This window comes from Tamandua tetradactyla, chromosome 1, assembly GCF_023851605.1.
Source record: "Tamandua tetradactyla isolate mTamTet1 chromosome 1, mTamTet1.pri, whole genome shotgun sequence".
In the NCBI taxonomy this organism is placed as follows: Eukaryota; Metazoa; Chordata; class Mammalia; order Pilosa; family Myrmecophagidae; genus Tamandua; species Tamandua tetradactyla.
The window spans coordinates 18,116,383-18,135,781 of NC_135327.1; the positions used below are offsets into that span (position 1 = coordinate 18,116,383).

Below are 19,399 nucleotides of genomic sequence, written 5' to 3' on the forward strand. Positions count from 1 at the left end.
CTGCCTGACTTTAAGGCATGTTATGAAGCCACAGTGGTCAAAGCAGCATGGTACTGGCATAAAGATGGATATATTGACCAATGGAATCGAATAGAATGCTCAGATGTAGACCCTCTCATCTATGGACATTTAATCTTTGATAAGGCAGTCAAGCCAACTCACCTGGGACAGAGCGGTCTCTTCAATAAATGGTGCCTAGAGAACTGGATATCCATATGCAAAAGAATGAAAGAGGACCCGTATCTTACACCCTATACAAAAGTTAACTCAAAATGGATAAAAGATCTAAACATAATGTCTAAGACCATAAAACTGTTAGAGGAAAATGTAGGGAGATATCTTATGAATCTTACAACTGGAGGTGGTTTTATGGACCTTACACCTAAAGCAAGCGCACTGAAAAAAGAAACAAATAAATGGGAGCTCCTCAAAATTAAACACTTTTGTGCATCAAAGAACTTCATCAAGAAAGTTAAAGGACAGCCTACACAATGGGAGACAATATTTGGAAACAACATATCAGATAAAGGTCTAGTATCCAGAATTTATAAAAAGATTGTTCAACTCAACAACAAAAAGACAGCCAATCCAATTACAAAATGGGAAAACGACTTGAACAGACACTTCTCAGAAGAGGAAATACAAATGGCCAAAAGGCACATGAAGAGATGCTCAACGTCCCTGGCCATTAGAGACATGCAAATCAAAACCACAATGAGATATCATCTCACACCCACCAGAATGCCCATTATCAACAAAACAGAAAATGATAATTGCTGGAGAGGATGTGGAGAAAGAGGCACACTTATCCACTGTTGGTGGGAATGTGAAATGGTGCAACCACTGTGGAAGGCCGTTTGGCGGTTCCTCAAAAAGCTGAATATAGAATTGCCATATGACCCAGCAATACCATTGCTAGGTATCTACTCAGAGGACTTAAGGGCAAAGACACAAACGGACATTTGCACACCGCATTATTTGTAAATAATGCTGTTTATAGCAGCATTATTTACATTTGTGAAGAGATGGAAACAGCCAAAATGTCCATCAACAGACGAGTGGCTAAACAAACTGTGGTATATACATATGATGAAATATTATGCAGCTTTAAGACAGAATAAACTTAAGAAGCATGTAATAACATGGATGGACCTAGAGAACATTATGCTGAGTGAGACTAGCCAAAAACTAAAGGACAAATACTGTATGGTCCCACTGATGTGAACCGACATTCGAGAATAAACTTGGAATATGTCATTGGTAACAGAGGCCATCAGGAGATAGAAATAGGGTAAGATTTTGGGTAATTGGAGCTGAAGGGATACGGACTGTGCAACAGGACTGGATACAAAAACTTAGAAGTGAACAGCACAATACTACCTAACTGTAATGTAATTATGTTAAAACACTGAATGAAGCTGCATGTGAGAATGATAGAGGGAGGAGGGCTGGGGACATAAATGAAATCAGAAAGAAAGATAGATGTTAAAGATCGAGATGGTATAATCTAGGAATGCCTAGAGTGTATAATAATAGTGAAATGTACAATGTACAAATTTTAAAAATGTTTTTTCATGAGGAAGAACAAAGGATTGTCATTATTGCAGAGTACTGAAAATAGATGATAACTAATACTTCAAAATGTCACATTATGTGTAAGACTAAAGCAAAAAATGTTTGTTACAAAATTTAGATTTTGACTAGAGCATTTCCTAATATAACTCATGTAGATAGTTTGATTGAATGTCATAAGTACTTGGAATCTCAGGTAGCACATGAGATTTTGTTGGTTTGTCCAGAGTGATCCCCCAATGAATCCCAGAATGATTTGATCAGTGACTGGAAAAGTATTTGCAAGCCCCCTTCGGGGAATGGTGAGAGTGGGGAGAAATTCAACTTCCCCAAGTTGAATTCTTGATATTCTCACAAGCAGTGTGGACAACCAAAGCTATAGGCTGAGCCCCCAGTTTTAGGGTTTGTTCACATGAAACTTAACCCCACAAAAGATAGGTCAAGTCTGCTTAAAATTTAGGCCTAAGAGTCACCCCCAAGAGAGCCTCTTTTGTTGCTCAGATGTGGCCTCTCTCTCCAGCCAACATGACAAGCAGTCTCACCACCCTCCCCCTCTCTGCGTGGGACATGACTCCCAGGGGTGTGGACCTTCCTGGCAACGTGGGACAAAGATCCTGGAATGAGCTGAGACTCAACATCAAAGGACTGAGAAAAACCCTAGAATGAGCTGAGAATTAACATCAAGAGACTGAGAGAACCTTCTCGACCAAAAGGGGGAAGAGTAAAATGAGGCAAAGTGTCAATGGCTGAGAGATTCCAAACAGAGTCGAGAGGTTATCTTGGAGGTTATTCTTACGCATTAAGTAGATATCACCTTGTTGTTCAAGATGTAGTGGAGAGGCTGGAGAGAATTGCCTGAAAATGTAGTGCTGTGTTCCAGTGGCCATGTTTCTTGATGATGATTGAACAATGATATAGCTTTCACAATGAGACTCTGTGAATGTGAAAACCTTATGTCCGATGCTCCTTTTAGCTACTATATCAACAGAAGAGAAGAACATATGGAATAAAAATAAATAATGGGGGAACAAATGTTAAAATAAATTCAGTTTGAAATAGTGGTAAATGAAAGCGAGGGGTAAGGGATATGGTACGTATAGTCTTTTTTTTCTCTATTATCATTTTATTTCTTTTTCTGTTGTCTTTTTATTTCTTTTTCTAAATCAATGCAAATGTACTAAGAAATGATGAATATGCAACTATGTGATGATATTAAGAATTACTGATTATTAGAAATCATTCCATTCTACATGTACAATCAGTAATTCTTAATAACATCACATAGTTGCATATTCATCATTTCTTAGTACATTTGCATCGATTTAGAAAAAGAAATAAAAAGACAACAGAATAAGAATTAAAACATTAATAGAAAGAAAAAAAACAGAATTAGTGATTATATGTGTAGAATGGAATGATTTCTAAATGTTTCGTTTGTTAATTTTTTTTAATTAATAAGAAAAAGAATTTAGTGCAAAAAAAAGGAGGACGCTAGAGAGTGTATAATAGGGGCTGCTGTCATGCTCTGGAATGAAGTTTTCATAAGAAAATATCTGGCTACAAGGATGGGGTTAAAATACTCACATTTCTGATGCGAACTTTAAATAAAGGCTATCCAAAGTGGAAAAAAAAAAAAAAGCCAATCCCTCTCTGGTGTGTTGCATTCCAGCAGCTAGCAAACCAGCACAGGGGGAAAATAGAAAACAGATGCTGGCTTGTTCAGTACTGGTGTTTGTTAACAATGAGATGTCCTGGACTAGAAATTCTCAAGATTTGACACCTAAGGACCCTTCCAACTCACACTCCTTATCCACCAAAAGAGGAAGTGTGATGAGACTTGTTTCCCAAGGAGAAAGATGGATTGGTACTTTCAGAAGGCAGCCAAGAGTGATTAAGAGCTCAGACTCTAATATCAGAAAGATGTACTAGCTAATCTCCGATCTACCATTTCTTGGCTGCATCACCTTGGGCGAGTCACTGAACTCTTCTGGGCCTCAATTTCCTTATCTATAGCATGAGGATTGAAAGAATTCCTCATAGAATTAATGTAAAGAATATATGAGATAATGTGTGTATGCTTAGCTTGGTATTGGAGCATGTACTAAATACGTCAGTGGTGGAGCTGGTTGTTATTCTTAGTTATATCTTCCTTTATAAGTGATCCCTCAGAATTAGTAGGATTTCATTGGGTCCTCTGGGGAGGTCTAGGAGAAGGTTAGAATAAAAGATTCTCCTCCTGGAGCCCATCCCTGGAGGAATAAGGACAGCATAATGATTCTGAGGTTTGATAATTCCACTTGGAATTCTGCTAGGAATCCCTATCCATGGAGAGGGTCACAGAGAACTCCAAGGACCCAAGGGAAAAGTATCCTGGCTAGGATTTTGTCAGATCAATCCAGCTTCAAAGACTGCCTATTCCAATTATCAGCTGTGTGGCCTCAGACAAGTCACGCAGCCTCAAGAGGCTGATCATGGAGATTTATCGGCTTCATGGAGTTAGTGGAGGAATAAATCAGAAATATAAGATACTTAGCATACTTCCTTAGCAACCCGTGTTCAACAAATAGCTGCTCTGTGTATTGTGATTTTTCAGATGCAGCCATAAATTGAGAGCAAAAGGTCAATGTAGTGATGCAGTTAAAGAGTGTGGACTCTGGAGTCAAACTGGATTCAAATCCTATAACCTCTTTTTTTTCTCAAATCCTATTACAAGTTATTCACTAGTTGACTTAACTTGTCTGTCCTTCATTTTCCTTATCTGTAAAAGGGGGCAGTAATAGTACCCACATTTTATGGAGTTATTGAAAGGACTAAATTACTTACTACATATGTAAACTGTTCATGTTAGTGGCTGGACCAGACTTTGGTTAAATAAATTATTGTCATTATTACTGATACATATAGACTTCTCTGGAAGCCCTGTTGAAAGTACACAATAGGGAAGGAATATAGAACATAGGGCACTGCCGCCAGCTTCTCTACGTCCTCTCTGGCAATCTGGCTTATCGTTTCAGATCCTGGTACAACTTCCTCTTCGGAATGTCCTGTGGGATCTCAGCCCTTTGTCCACATTCCAGTCTGACCCACTCTGCCTATGCTGGTACAAGTCACTGTCTGTGACCCTGTCTCTGACTCCACTTATTCTACTTGGTGTCCATATCCTGAACCAGCCCCCATGGCCCTACGTAGTCTATTTTCTTGCTGTATATTATAGCTGTGCCGATCACCCAGCCCCAGATTGCTTTCAAGATGCAGTTGCTGGAAGCAAAGTGTTACCCCAGGTCTTGCCATGATTTCTATTGGCCCCCACCCTGACACAAATACAGAGTTGGAAAACATTATTTAGAGCTTGATTGGGTAGGCTCTGAAAGTCCCTGATATTTTAGCTATTGCACATACATCTTTGACTGATATACTTTAATAAACCTGTGATAAGGCCAAGGACCAGAGGCTTATATAGAAAATCTAGTGCCCAAATATCTATCTGGACAATACTAGCAGACACATGGTAGATTATACATACATACTTAAATTCACCGTCCTCTTGGCACAGATCCTCCCATTTAGTCCAGCAGGGTGCCCTAACTCTTGTCTTTAGGAGGCTGCTATTTCAGATGCAGGTCTTTAGATAAATATTTGTGGTCAACTGTGCACGCTATGCCCCTCATGATCTGGCTGCCCTGCCTGCCTCCTGATGAGTTTTTTTAGATTCTAACTTTTTAATTGAAGGTAATACACAAATCATTACTGTGCAGTTCAATGAATTTTCACAAAATGACAAGTAACCAGCACCTAGATTAAGAAATAGAATGTTGCCAACATTCTCAGAAGCCTTTTTGTTCCCACTTCTAATCATTCCTCCCAACTCACCCTGTTTTTACCATATTGGGCTAATTCCAATTCCTGCCCCTGGCACACCATTCTCTCTTGCACCCTCCTGCCAGTTACACATGCTATTTCTTTGGACTGCTCATCCTCACCTGCTCATTGTTCAAAACTCAGGTATTGGCTTTCCATGATGGGCTAGGTGAACTTCCTTCATAATTACTGAATGTATTTTATCCCCGAGGATAGAGACTGTCTGAGTCTTTAGTCTCCTTGGCACCCAGCACAAAGTGTAGTATCGAGCAAGAGACCAGAAATAGTTTATTATTGCAGTTTGTCTAAAATTTTTGAAATCACTTTTGAATTTCCATATCTTCCCTGACTCTGCCCAGACACATATCATTCTTTCTTTCTTCCTTGCTGGCCCATTCTTCTTTCCCCTTCTTTGTTTTTCAAAACACATCAGCCCTATCTGAGTCTCTCATGTGCCTGTATATCCCTCTTCACTTTTACTCAGACTGTGCCTGTGCCCTATCCACACTTGCCCCAGCATCCCACACCCAGATTCCCCACACATCCAACTGCTGTCGCACCATGTTTTGCCCTAGGATGACAAGTCTCATCCATCTAATAGTTTACTCATCAGAGAGCATTCTGCATCTGCCTGGCCCTCCTGCCCAAGTCTTCAACTACTATTCTGCAAGGTTTATTTTTTCAATCATCCAAATTTCTTTTATACTTTACTAGTGTTTCATCACCCTGTTTTTTATTTGTCATAAATTTTCCTTCCTCAAGAACAGTTGGTTGCTTTTAGTCTGCTTGCATTTTATGAAAACTGTCCTATATCACTGAATGAGATTCATTCAATCAGTCAGTCATCTAATGTGCCAGACAGTGTGCTAGGTGCTGGGGTTTCAAATTAAAGGAGACTTATTGCCCTTGAGAAGTTCATGAACAAGTGGAGAGAGAGAAATGTTAGCACATTATATGATAGTATCAGTATGAATCTCATTAATGCAAGGGTTAAGAGGATGGACATTGGGGTCAGCTTTGTGATTTTCTTTTGTGGGGGCTGGGAGGTATGGTCCAAGAATCAAACCCAGGTCTCCTGCATGGAAGGTGAGCTTTCTACCACTGAATCACCTGTGCACCCTGCTATGTGGTTTTTTGTATATCACTTAATCTTTCTGTTTCTGTGCTTTGGTTACTTCACTTGTAAAATGGTAGAATATGTGCGTTATATCTCAGTACAGCTGTTAAAAAAATGAGCAGAATAATAGAGCATTTACAAGGCTGTGATATTTCCTAATGACCTTTTTTTTTTTGAGTTGGGCAGTATTCACAATGCCAGGAATACAGCACGTGGCCTAGCACCTAGTATGTTCTCCGTGTGTGTTAGCTATTATCACTATTATTATCACTTCTGTTTGGGCCTCATAGAGGAAGTGACATTTCAACTGGCCATTGAAGGATGGGCCTCCAACTAGAAGGAGGGCAGGGAAGGTCAGCATAGCAGTGGGAATAGCCTGAGAACAGACACAGAGAAATGAAAGGGCATGATGTTTTCAGAAATTGGGCACTGGTCCAGTGTAGCTGGAAGACAGATATAATATGGAGGTGAGGGGTGAGAGGGGAAGCTGGAGAGGTAAGATGCATGGTAAAGGGTCTTGTTTGCTGTTGGAATTTGAACTTAATCTGAGAGGTGGAATGGTACCATCCAAAGTTTTAAACAAAGATTTGTCAGATCTTAACTGGGTTAAGGATCCTTCTGGTGCTTCTTTGGGTGGGTGGATTGAATGAGAGGGGGATGGGGGAGGCCATTGAGGAGGAGGAGGAGGCTGTTGAACTCCTGGTGAGAGATGATGGAAGCAGGAACTGGAATGGTGGGTGTTTCAGAGGTGGATCATTAGGGCATAGTGACTGGTGTGAGAAGGGGATGGACGGGAGGGGTGAAGAAGAGTCGGGATAGTCAGGTGGATGTTGATGCCATTTCCCAATAGAGGAAATAGCAGGAGTGATGCATTTTTCCTTCCTAAAGATTTTACCCAAGGAAAGAAGACTGCTTCTTCCTGATCCTGGGTGCAAGTATTATAAAACTTAGAACTCCATTCTATTCACTATGAGCCTTTTCATCTCTTGGTTCTCATAAACAGTCAGCTGCTCCAGACAAGTAGTTATTGATCTCAGGCAATTAGAGTATAACGTGGCTGTGCTTATTTCATTCCCTGGTGTCAGGGGGAGAGAGAGGTGAAAGACGTGTTTTTTTTGTTTTGTTTTTTACTACATTTCTAAGAGACAGAGTTGGCCCACTAGTCTTCCTCTTTTGATAACAGATGCAGGGATTTCTTCTTTCCCCTACCCCAACCCAGTAGAAAAACATGTTGAATTTAAAAGTTCTTTCCTAGCCTGTTTCCTACAAAATGTCATTCGTATTTTTTGGCTGGGTAAAAGAATCTTGAGCCCACCTGTGCTTTTGGGCTCCAGAATATTGTCTTTCTCAGTACTGACGTCTCCTTATCTCAGAGTGACCTGCTTCTGGTTCTAGGCTTCTGTGGCTCAACAGATATGTGTATGAGAATGCTCTGCTTGTGGCATAGCTTGAGTGGTCATGATCTTGTCCCTGCTCAGTCATACTTTTAAGTTCCCTTGTTCTAGAACATCATAATCAACATGGTGAGACAGCCCCACCCTATAGCATTCTGTCCTTGGTCTGTCACATCCTCCTTTCTTTGTCTTACTTCTATTTTCTATATAGCATTTCTATTGATAAATTATTCCTAGCTAGTGAGTTTCCTTGGTTTGACAGATGGAGCTCTCAAAGCTCTTTTCTCTTCACTCCCTTCCCTATAAGTTTACAACCCTCCCTCCTCCGAAATGGCTCTTAGTTGTTTAAATATACAGATGACTGTGTTGAGCAAACTATGGGTCATCTCCTTTTGTTTGCCTCTGGAGATGAGTAGGGGAGGCATAAAACTCCTCAGACTAAATAGAGTGTCTCCTTCCTCCTTTTATGAAACATTATCATTTTAAGAAACTAACCTTGAACCATCAGTTGCACCCTAGTGATTTCTGGGCCACACTTTGAACACCTTGTAGTAAATTCTAGCGTTGGTTTTCAGGTGCCCTGTTGTCTTAAACCATTTTAAAGGAATAGCTAATTTGTTTTTTAAAAAAGAAATCAGCTTTTGTCTTATGACAAAAACAAAGTATGTTCATTATAAAAGTTTAGAAAATATAGAAAAGCATAAATGAAACATCACCCACAATCCTACCACTCAGATAATCACTGCGAATTTTCTGATACCTAACATTTTAGTCTTTTTAAATGTGTTTTAGTGTGTTTTTTTGAAAAGTCTCATAGTGTATATAACTTTCATAACTTTCACTTAGTAGGACGTTATAAAAAGCATTCTATACCTTTGCATATTCTTTTATAACATCATGTTTAACGACTCCATAGCAGTACATTTTATGTAGGAAATGAGAACATTATTAATGAAAATTAATTCATTTTAATGAAAAAATAATAATAATCCCGTGGCCTAAAGATAGTATGTGAGGAAGGGATATTGTAAAAGTACTAATGGGAGGGTTGCAACATCCAAAGGGATAGGTTTTATAGCTCTGAATATCATAAGCAATAATTGTAGGCATAAGTAATATATAAGTTAAAAAGGACATGGATGTTAATAGACTTGATCTGTTTATGTATCTTTGGGATGAAGCTTTGTAAAATCTTCCTGAGTCTGGAAATTTTACAAGAATATGCCATAAGGTAAATGGTTTTGACTTCTTTGGTTTCCTTGTATTGGAAATCAAGCCAAGAAGCTTTCACTCTGTGAGAGTTTGTGTGCTGCCTTGTGTACTAGGAGGCATTTGGCAGGTGATTATTTGAGCAGTCATGGAAAGTTTCGTGTTGATAGGTATTTGTCAAATTTAACCCTGATTGATGAGGCTGGATTATTCCATACATTTATTTTTTTTTACAGGCAGTGCCTTCCTCAGTGCTATTTTTCTTGCCTTAGCAACATACCAATCTCTGTACCCACTCACCTTGTTTGTCCCAGGACTCCTCTATCTCCTCCAGGTAAGCACCTGCTGGTCAAAAGCCAGCACCCAAGAGACATGTAGTACATGACCTGAGCTCTGCTAGGCAGAAGAAGGAGCATGGGTCAATAAAATCAGTGTTACTGGGTCCCCAACTCTTACCACTTGATTATATTTGAAAAGGCAAACAAAAGAACAAATTTAACCATCTAAACAAAGTGGACCTCATGACCATTAAGTTCTAATTATGCATATCATTTAAAATGTATAGGTACATTTTATTTTACATATTTTTAGTTGGGATCTATGAACCATTTTAAATTCTTCTTTGCTCATCCAGTATACGTAGACCCCTCTCTGAGCTCATTTCATTATCTATTCTTTATAATAATATTCACCTTGTCAAGTTCTTATAGGAATTAAATGTGGTAATAGGTGTACCTGATGCAATGCATGGACCATAGTGGGTGATCAGTAAATATTAACTGAAGAAAACATGTTGGTGACACTTACTGAGAACTTACTACATGTTGGACACTATGCTAAGCTAAGTACTCTCTCTACAGGCAGCATCTCATGTCAACCTCATAAGGACTTTATGGTCATATTATTAACCACATTTTACTGATGAGAAAGGTTGGAATATGAAGTCACTAAATTGTTTAAGGTCACATGGCCAGCAAGTCATAGTGCTCATGAACTCAGGCAGTCTGACACAAGAGTCCGCTCCCCTTACCATCTCTATTTTCTATTCAAATAAGAACATACACATCTCAAGGGTAAGTAATCATTTGCAAGTCCACATAGTCCAAATCTATTCTTAGAAGAGAAATGCTTCTTGAAAGCATACAGGTGGCAGTGTCATGATTCAAATCCAAAAACATCTGATGTAAGAGCTCTTGTTCTTAATCACAAAAACTGCTACTGAAGCTATGTGTGTACCTCCATTTTATTTAAATAGGTCATTGGTTTGTCGTTTTAAATAATTTTGTAATATATCATTGTGTTGTACACAATGATACATAGTCAACTTGGTCATTCTCTAATTTTTTGAGATGTATCCTACTTATCACCAATATAAATAATATAGAAATTTGTTTTTCTTTAAGTTATTTCCTTAAAGTATATGCCTCCACCTGAATCATTGGACCCAAAGGTGTGAGACGTTTTAGAGTTCTCATGTTGCAAGACCAGATTATTTACCAGAAAACCTGAGCCAATTAACAGCAGTGTCTAAATTGAAGTGAATTTCTTAATTCCCGGTCTGCCAGCATTGACTTTTCAAATTTGGCTTATGATTGCTAGTTTAATAGATGTATCAACATACTGTGAAGTTATTTTGCTTTGATTTTCTTTCTAGATTCTTGTTGAGTCCATGAATTTTTCTGCATAAAAATATGCTGATTGTATTTTCTTTTTTAATTTCATATTTATAGTTATTCGTTAAAAAGACTGAACACCAAGAAGAATCTGTGCAATCATAATTTTTATGCAACCATTTATGAATTAAACAATACAGAAAAATATATATTTATTCATAAGAGAAATTGACTAAAAATGTTAAAATGAATTGTTAGGTCATTTTGAACACTGCTTTATGTGAAATAACTTTTGTTGAAAACCCAAGGAAATTTCTTCCTGACAAAAGTGAATAGTACAACCAAGTCATGAAGTCAAGTGGCACAGCCAGCACTTTATTCACTCACTTTCTTTATCAACATTTACTGAGCACTTACTGTGTGCTAGACACTGTGCTAAACTTAGTAGACATAGCAGTTGATGGCTGCCAAGCAGGTAAGTGCTTCAGAAAGATTGCTCTAGCAGCAGTCTCTGGGGTGGATTGGAGTGAGGAGCTGAATCTGAGAATGTTTTGACCATTATACTAGATCAAGTCAGATAAATTTGGGGGGGGGGGGGCCTATGTCAGTGTTAGGAGAAATGGAGAAATGAGAGGCTGGATACGGGAGAATTTTAGGTAGAATATGCTCTGCTTGGCAGGCATCTCTATGTGAGGAATGGGATGGGGTGGCGGCGGGGCGGGGGGAGTTTCAGATGAACTGAGGATCCTATTTATATACAAATCAAAATTCCAGCCAATACTATATTAATTATTTTTATGTAAGTATATGCAGTAAGCCTGAAAGGCAGGGTCTTGTGAGTTATGGTAGGGTATTTGGAAAATCAGTTCAGTCACATCCAGGAAACAAACCCAACTGTTTAAATATGAATGAGGCAACAGAAGAGGAAATTATTCTTTAGGGCTGAGTTCCTCTGAGATCATTAAGTGAACTCTTAAACTCCAGTTTTACAGAGATCCTTAGGATCCAAGGAGAGAAGCTGGAACTAGAGTAGAACCTGTAGGAAGCTTAGTATAAGTAATTCTGTGACAGAATAGGATGTCCCCAAGTGACATGAGTTCCCTGTGAATGACAGTGTTAAAGCTAGAGGTTGCATGGCCACTTATTGGGGACACTCTAGCAAAGCTGGCTGTAAGCATTACACAGGTGGCTATACCTAATTATCTTAAATATCTTTTCAACCCTCAAATCAAATGGATATGGCAACCATAAAGAAGTTATCATTTTACTCTTTTTTTCTTTATTAGAGAAGTTGTAGATTTACAAAATAATCATGCATAAAATACAGGATTCCCATATTCTACCCTATTATTAATACCTTGCATTGGTGTGGAAGATTTGTTACAATTACAATTGATAGCACATTTTATAGTTATTCTAAACTATAGTCCATGGTTTAACTTGGCGCTCACTGTATAGTGTAGTTCTATGGATTTTTTAAGAAAACTTTTTTACTGTGAAATATAGCATATATGCAAAAATAATAAAATTTGAAGTTCATTGTAACAAGTAGCTATAGAATAGATTTCAGAGTTTGGTATGGGTTACAGTTCCATAATTTCAGGTTTTTCCTTCTAGCTGCTCCAAAACACTGGAGACTAAAAGAAATATCAGTGTAATGATTTAGCAATCATAGTCATTTGTTAAATCCTATCTTCTCTGTTACAACTCTACCTGCTTCTTTGATCTTTCTTCCAATTTCTAGGGGTATTTGGGCTATGCCCATTCCAATGTTTTTTATTTTGAAAAGAAGTGTCAATAATATGGGATGGGGGATGGAACTAATTGATGTTTTGGAGAGGCTGGCTCCTCTGGGTTTCAGGACTTATTTGGCCTAGGAACTATCTGGAAGTTGTAGGTTTTTAGTAAGAAATCTTAGCATGTGAAACTTTTGTAGAATCTCAGATAGAGCCCTAGGTGTTCTTTAGGGTTATTAAGAATGGTTTTGTTTGGGATTTGGCAAACCCTGGTAACTAGCACGTAAGAGAAGTCTCCTGAATAGCCTTTTAACTCTATTTGAACTCTCTTAGCTACCGATACCTAATTTTGTTACATTTCTTTTCCCCCTTTTGGTCAGGAAGGCTTTGTTGATCCCACTGTGCCAGCGCTAGGTTCATCCCTGGGAGTCATGCTCTATGGATTTTTTTTTTTAACTTGTTACCATATATACAGTCTAAAATTTCCCATTTTAATCAAATTCAGATATATATTTCAGTTTACGATGTTGTACTACCATCACCACTATCCGTTACCAAAACATTTGCAACATTCCAAATAGGAACCCTGTATATTTTAAGCCTTCACTTCCCATCCTCTATCCCCACCCCATTCACTGGTAACCTATATTCTAGATTCTGACTCTCTGAGTTTGCTTATTCTAATTATTTCAAATCAGTGAGATCATACAATATTTGTCTTTTTGTGTCTGGCTTATTTCACTCAACATTATATCTTCAGGATTCATCCATGTTGTTGCATGTATCAGGATTTCATTCCCTTTTATGGCTGAATGATATTCCATTGTATATATATACCACATTTTATTCATTCATTGGTGGATGGACACTTGGGTTGTGTCCGTCTTTTGGCAATCATGAATAATGCCACTGTGAACATCAGTTTGCCAATATCTATTCAAGTCCCTGTTTTAATTCTTCTGGGTATATACCTAGTAGTGGAGTTGCCAGGTTATAGACATACCTAGTTTTTATTTTTGCGTGGGCAGGCACTGGGAATCAAACCTGGGTCTCTGGCATGGCAGGCGAGAGTTCTGCCATTGAGCCACCATTGTACCACCCTCTAATCTTTTTTGTTGTTGTTGTTAATATTTTTTATTGAAAAATCTTCACACACATACATTCCATACGTGGTGTACAATCAGTGGCTCATAATGTCATCCCATAGTTGTGTATTCATCACCATGATCTTTATTATTATTTTTTTTGCATGGGCAGGTACTGGGAATCAAACCCGGGTCTTCAGCATGGCAGGCAAAACTCTGTCCGCTGAGCCACTGTGGCCTACTAATCACCATGATCATTTTTTAGAACATTTGCATCACTCCAGAAAAAGAAATAAGAAAAAAGAAAAAACTCATACATACCATATACCTTTCCCCTCCCTCTCGTTGACCACTAGTATTTCCATCTACCCAATTTATTTTACTCTTTGTCCCCCCTATTATTTATTTATTTATCCATGTTTTTAACTCATCTGTCCATACCCTGGATAAAAGGAGCATCAGACACAAGGTTTTCACGATCACACAGTCACATTGTGAACGTTATATCTTTATACAATCCGTATCTGGTATTGACCTTACATTTTTCTCAGAGTTTCTTTGAGACCTCTGTAGTCAAATACTTCTACATATGTCTCTTTAGGCCAGGTTGCATAATGTACTGTCTAAGAACATAGGCTTGTCTGGGACATCTTGTTATGACAGAAAGCCAAAACGACTAACCAGAATAAGTCCCTACTCAAAGGGGTTCCTCCTGGCTAAATTTGGGATGTTCTGAGCATCAGAGAATAATGATACAGGTGATTATGAGATGCTGAATAAATAAAAATTCGTGGACCCATAGTGATGCTCCAGAAAAGAGGGGGAGGAGAAAAGAAAAATACATATGCCATCATTTAAAAATGTGGCTGTTTTTACCAATTCCTTACTCTGAAAATTAATCATTAAAGGGAAAGAACATAACTTTTACCCTGGCTTGTGAAAAGGGACTGTGGTTCTTCCTCAGTTGATGAGGAAAAGCTCTTCTTTACAGGAGAATGCCAGCTGATATAGGTAGAAGGAATGATAGAACAGAAAATCACTAGTGAAATTACTGAATCTGGCAAAGATCCTCGATGGATACTAAGATCATTTAGTGAAGAGTTTTGGAGAACAGGATATTTGCATTTTGTGGTGCCAAAATATTACTTCCATTACCCTTTACATTATTTGCTAAAAGCAAAAGAAGAAATGTATCTTTACAAAAGCATGCTCTGGCAATCACCCCCTTAACCAGTAATGAAACTTAGCATAACTTATTGTGGAGCGACCTGACATGATGTGACTTTTGATGTGATGCAGTATGAAATATACAGCATCAGTCCTGAAGTATTCTTACCCAATGTGTTTAATCCTAATGAAGCCTTTAGATCTGACTTCCAATTTATAGGAAATAGAAGAGAAGAAGAACAAGTTAAATGACACCATAAGGAAACAATAATACAAATCCAGAATGTAATATTTTGTATGACAGCTGACCTGGTTCTCTGCAAAAAGTTAATGTAATTAGGAAGAAAAAGTGAGGGAACTGTTCTGGACTAAAGTGACATAACAAGTGAATGGAATGAGTGAAACTTGTTTGTATTCTTGTTTGGAAAAAAAAAACAGCTATAAAGGATATTTTGGGGATGATAGAGAAATTTGAAGATATATCAGATGTTAGATAATATTAGGAAATTATTAATTTCTTGGAGGTGGTCATAGTATTATGGTATATAGGAGAATGTGCTTATTTGTAGGAGCTGCATGTGTAGGACATACCATGATGTGTACAACTTTTAAATAGTTCAGCAAAAGCAAATTCATATATACACACAGATATACAGAAAATATGGCAAGATGTTAATAATTTAAGCTAGGTGACAGGTATATGATTGATCATTGATTATTCTCTCAGATTTTATGAATGTTTGAAAAAATTTATAATAAAAAATTAAACACAAATGGAAGGCAGACTCTGAAGTTGTCTTGATTCCACTTTCAACACTTATTTGCTCTGTCACCCTGGGAAAGTAACCACTTAACTGCTCTCTGCCTATTTCCTCATATGTAAATGAGGATAATATAATAATACCTTCTGCAAAGGTTTTTTCCCTATTAAGTGTTTAGAATACAGTCAATAGATATTAGCTATGGTTATAGTAACCAGTGCCCTGCTGGCACCTCACTTTGGACACATGATTTTATAAGTTTTTATGGTTTGGGAAGGTTTCGATGGTTTAGTGAGGTTTTGGGGCTTTAGAGGAAATTTTTATCCCGTGAATTTTGCAGTTTGCATTGATTCCCTTGGAGCTAGATAAGAAACCAGGGACATGCAGTTGTCCATTAACTGTTCCAGAGCTAGATAGGAAACTAGGGACCTGCAGTTCTATTCTGAACTGCTTCAGTTATTAGTTTCATATATTCATAGAAAGGACGTGTTCACCAGTCTGTAGGAATATAGGGTGGTGAGGGGAAAAGAAAACAATTCATTTACTGTCAAAGGAACTGTGAGAGAGAGTTTGAAACTCCCTTCTACAAGTGGAATTTGCAGGGGATGCAAAAGATATGTGGACAAACCAATGAGCAGGTTTGTTTAATCAGTGGCAGAGGCAAAGCTATTTTTCTTTTGCTTGCAAGAGACACAACAAGACTTCTGGATCAAAGGCAGAGATGCTGCATTAGCTCTCTGGTGAGTCACATATAAGATTGGTGGTTTGAGTCCATCTGTTTTTTGTCCCCTCTGACAACTTTACTCTTCCTCTGACGTTGTCTTAGCTAGTTTCCACATATGAGAGAAACTTTAAACCTGTGTTAGTTTGCTAACTGCTGGAATGCGATATACCAGAACTGGAATGGCTTTACAAAAGGGGAATTTAATAAGTTATATGTTTACAATTCTAAGCCTATGGAAATGTCCAAACTAAGACATCCAGTAAAAGATAACCTTAACTGAAGATAGGCTGATGCATCTGGAACACCTCTGTAAGTTGGGAAGGCAAGCTGGTCACTTGCTCCTGATCTCTGTTGCTTTCAGTCTCTGACCGTGTGGAGGTTCCTCACTTTGCTTCTTCAGGGCTGGCTTTCATCTCTTGGTTTCCCTTGGCTCTCCCCAGGTTCTTGCTTGCTTAACACCTCATGGCAACATCTGCTGGGCTTCAAGCATCTCCAGACATCTGTATCACTGTTCTCCACTTGTCTGCATCTATTTCAGGTCTGCTGTGATGTTTCTGTTGACTCTCTCCATCGTTCTGGACCTCTCCAAAATGTTCCCTCTTTGAAAGGATTCCAGTAAACTAATCACGACCCACCAGGAATGGGTGGAGTCACATCTCCCAATAATCAAAGGTCACGCCCACAATTGGACGCTTTCACATCCTTGAGATAATCTAATCAAGTTTCCTACCTACAGTGCTGAATAGGGATTAAGAGAAAGGGGTGCTTCCACAAGATTGGATCAAGATTAAAACATGGCTTTTCTGGGGTACGTAATATTTTCAAACTGGCACAAAATTTTAGGTTCTCATAGCAGGCAGAATAAAATAAAGAGCTCTAAAGTACATACCCTCAGGCTACAATGAAGGAGAAACCTAGTACTTGTGACCTAGAGGCAGAAACTATGAGGCTGACAGAGGCAGATAATAAGAGAAGCTTGCTGAGAAGCTCATGGCACAGTCAAGGAAGGTTCTTTTCTGTTCTGTTTTGGGGGGCCCCCTTTGATAGTTTGAGGTCCTTATTTTCTTTGAAAGAAAATGACAGCAACAAGGGAAAATTCCTTGTGAATACTCTTGTTTTTGTTTTTTTTGTTTTTTTTTTACTTTTACTTTGATCTAGTCTGACTTTCTCTTACTCTTGGACTGAAAAGTCTAATCCATTGTTTTCTTTCTATGCATTCTGGAACTTGGGGCAGGTCACTTAATACTAGCTTGTACCTAAGCAGCCAAATTCAGTCAGGTCTTTCTTGATAACTGCACCCTCCTGAGGGTCCTTATTTAGAATTGTCACACCTTGCTCTTTACTCGGCAGCTTTCTGTTTTTGCTGCTTCTAGGAAATAACCTGAAAATGAGAGTGTGGGTTTTTTTTTTTAATTTATTAATAAAAAAAAATTAAGAACAAACAAACAAAAACATTAACATATAATTCTGTTCTACATATATATTCAGTAATTCTCAATCTCATCACATAGTTGCATATTCATCATCCCTTAGAACATTTGCATCAATTCAGAAAAAGAAATAAAAAGACAAGAGAAAAAGTAAAACAATAACAGAAAAAAAAGATTATACATACCATACCCCTTACCCCTCACTTTCATTTATCACTAGCATTTCAAACTAAATTTATTTTAACATTTGTTCCCCCTATTATTTATTTTCATTCCATATGTTCTGCTTGTTTCTTGACAAGGTAGATAAAAGGAGCATCAGAGACAAGGTTTTCACAATCACGCAGTCACATTGTGACAGCTATATCATTATTCAGTCATCCTCGAGAAACATGGCTACTGGAACACAGCTCTACATTTTCAGGCAGTTCCCTCCAGCCTCTCCATTACATCTCGAATAGCAAGATAATATCTACTTAATGTGTAAGAATAACCTCCAGGATAACCTCTTGACTCTGTTTGGAATCTCTCAGCCATTGACACTTTTGTCTCATTTCACTCTTTCCCCTTTTGGTCGAGAAGGTTTTTCAATCCCTTGATGCTAAGTGTCAGCTCATTCTAGGGTTTTTCTCAATCCCTTGGTGCTGAGTCTCAGCTCATTCCAGGATCTCTGTCCCACGTTGCCAGGAAGGTCCACACCCTGGGAGTCATGTCCCACGTAGACAAGGGGAGGGTGGTGAGATTGCTTGTTTTGTTGGCTGGAGAGAGAGGCCACATCTGAGCAACAAAAGAGGCTCTCTTGGGGGTGACTGTTAGGCCTAAATTTTAAGTAGACTTGACCTATCCTTTGTGGGGTTAAGTTTCATATGAACAAACCCCAAGACCGGGGGCTCAGCCTACAGCTTTGATTGTCCACACTGCTTATGAGAATATCAAGAATTCAACTTGGGGAAGTTGAATTTCTCCCGGTTCTCACCATTCCCCAAAGGGGGCTTTGCAGATACTTTTTTATTTACTGATTGGATCACTCTGGGATTCATCGGGGCATCACTGTGGACAAACCGACAAAATCTCGTGTCCTATCTGAGATTCCAAGTGCTTGTGGTGGTCAATCAAACTATCTACATAAGTTATGTTAGGAAATGCACTAGTCAAAATATAAATTTTGTAACAAACACTTTTTGCTTTAGTCTCACACGTAAGGTGACATTTTAAAATATTAATCACCATCTATTTTCAGCACCCTGCAGTAATGACATTCCTTTGTTCCTCCTCATGCAAAAGCATTTTTTAAATTTGTACATTTAGTCACTATTATTATACACTCTAGGCATTCCTAGATTATACCTTCTCAATCTTTAACATCTATCTTTCTTTCTGATTTCATTTATGTCTCCAGCCCTCCTCCCTCTATCATTCTCACATGCAGCTTCATTCAGTGTTTTAACATAATTTTATTACAGTTAGGTAGTATTGTGCCATCCATTTCTGAGTTTTTGTATTCAGCCCTGTTGCACAGTCTCTATCCCTTCAGCTCCAATTACCCAATATCTTACCCTTTTTCTATCTCCTGATGGTCTCTGTTACCAACGAAATATTCCAAGTTTATTTACTAATGTCAGTTCATATCAGTGAGACCATACAGTATTTGTCCTTTTGTTTTTGGCTAGTCTCACTCAGCATAATGTTCTCAAGGTCCATCCATGTTGTTACATACTTCATAAGTTTATTCT

At 38.3% G+C, this 19,399-nt stretch overlaps 1 protein-coding gene across 6 annotated transcripts in view; it reads left to right on the plus strand.

Moving 5' to 3' along the window:
- Window positions 1-19,399, plus strand: part of PIGU (phosphatidylinositol glycan anchor biosynthesis class U) — a 156,409-nt gene that overhangs the window by 79,411 nt on the left and 57,599 nt on the right. For all 6 annotated transcript variants that reach the window (XR_013179694.1, XM_077170863.1, XM_077170855.1 and 3 more), the window contains one exon: window positions 9,387-9,484. Coding sequence is in view for 5 of the 6 variants with exons in the window: in XM_077170863.1 (XP_077026978.1) it covers window positions 9,387-9,484 (98 nt within the window). In the remaining variant the exon portion in view is untranslated. The remainder of the gene's footprint in view (window positions 1-9,386; window positions 9,485-19,399) is intronic.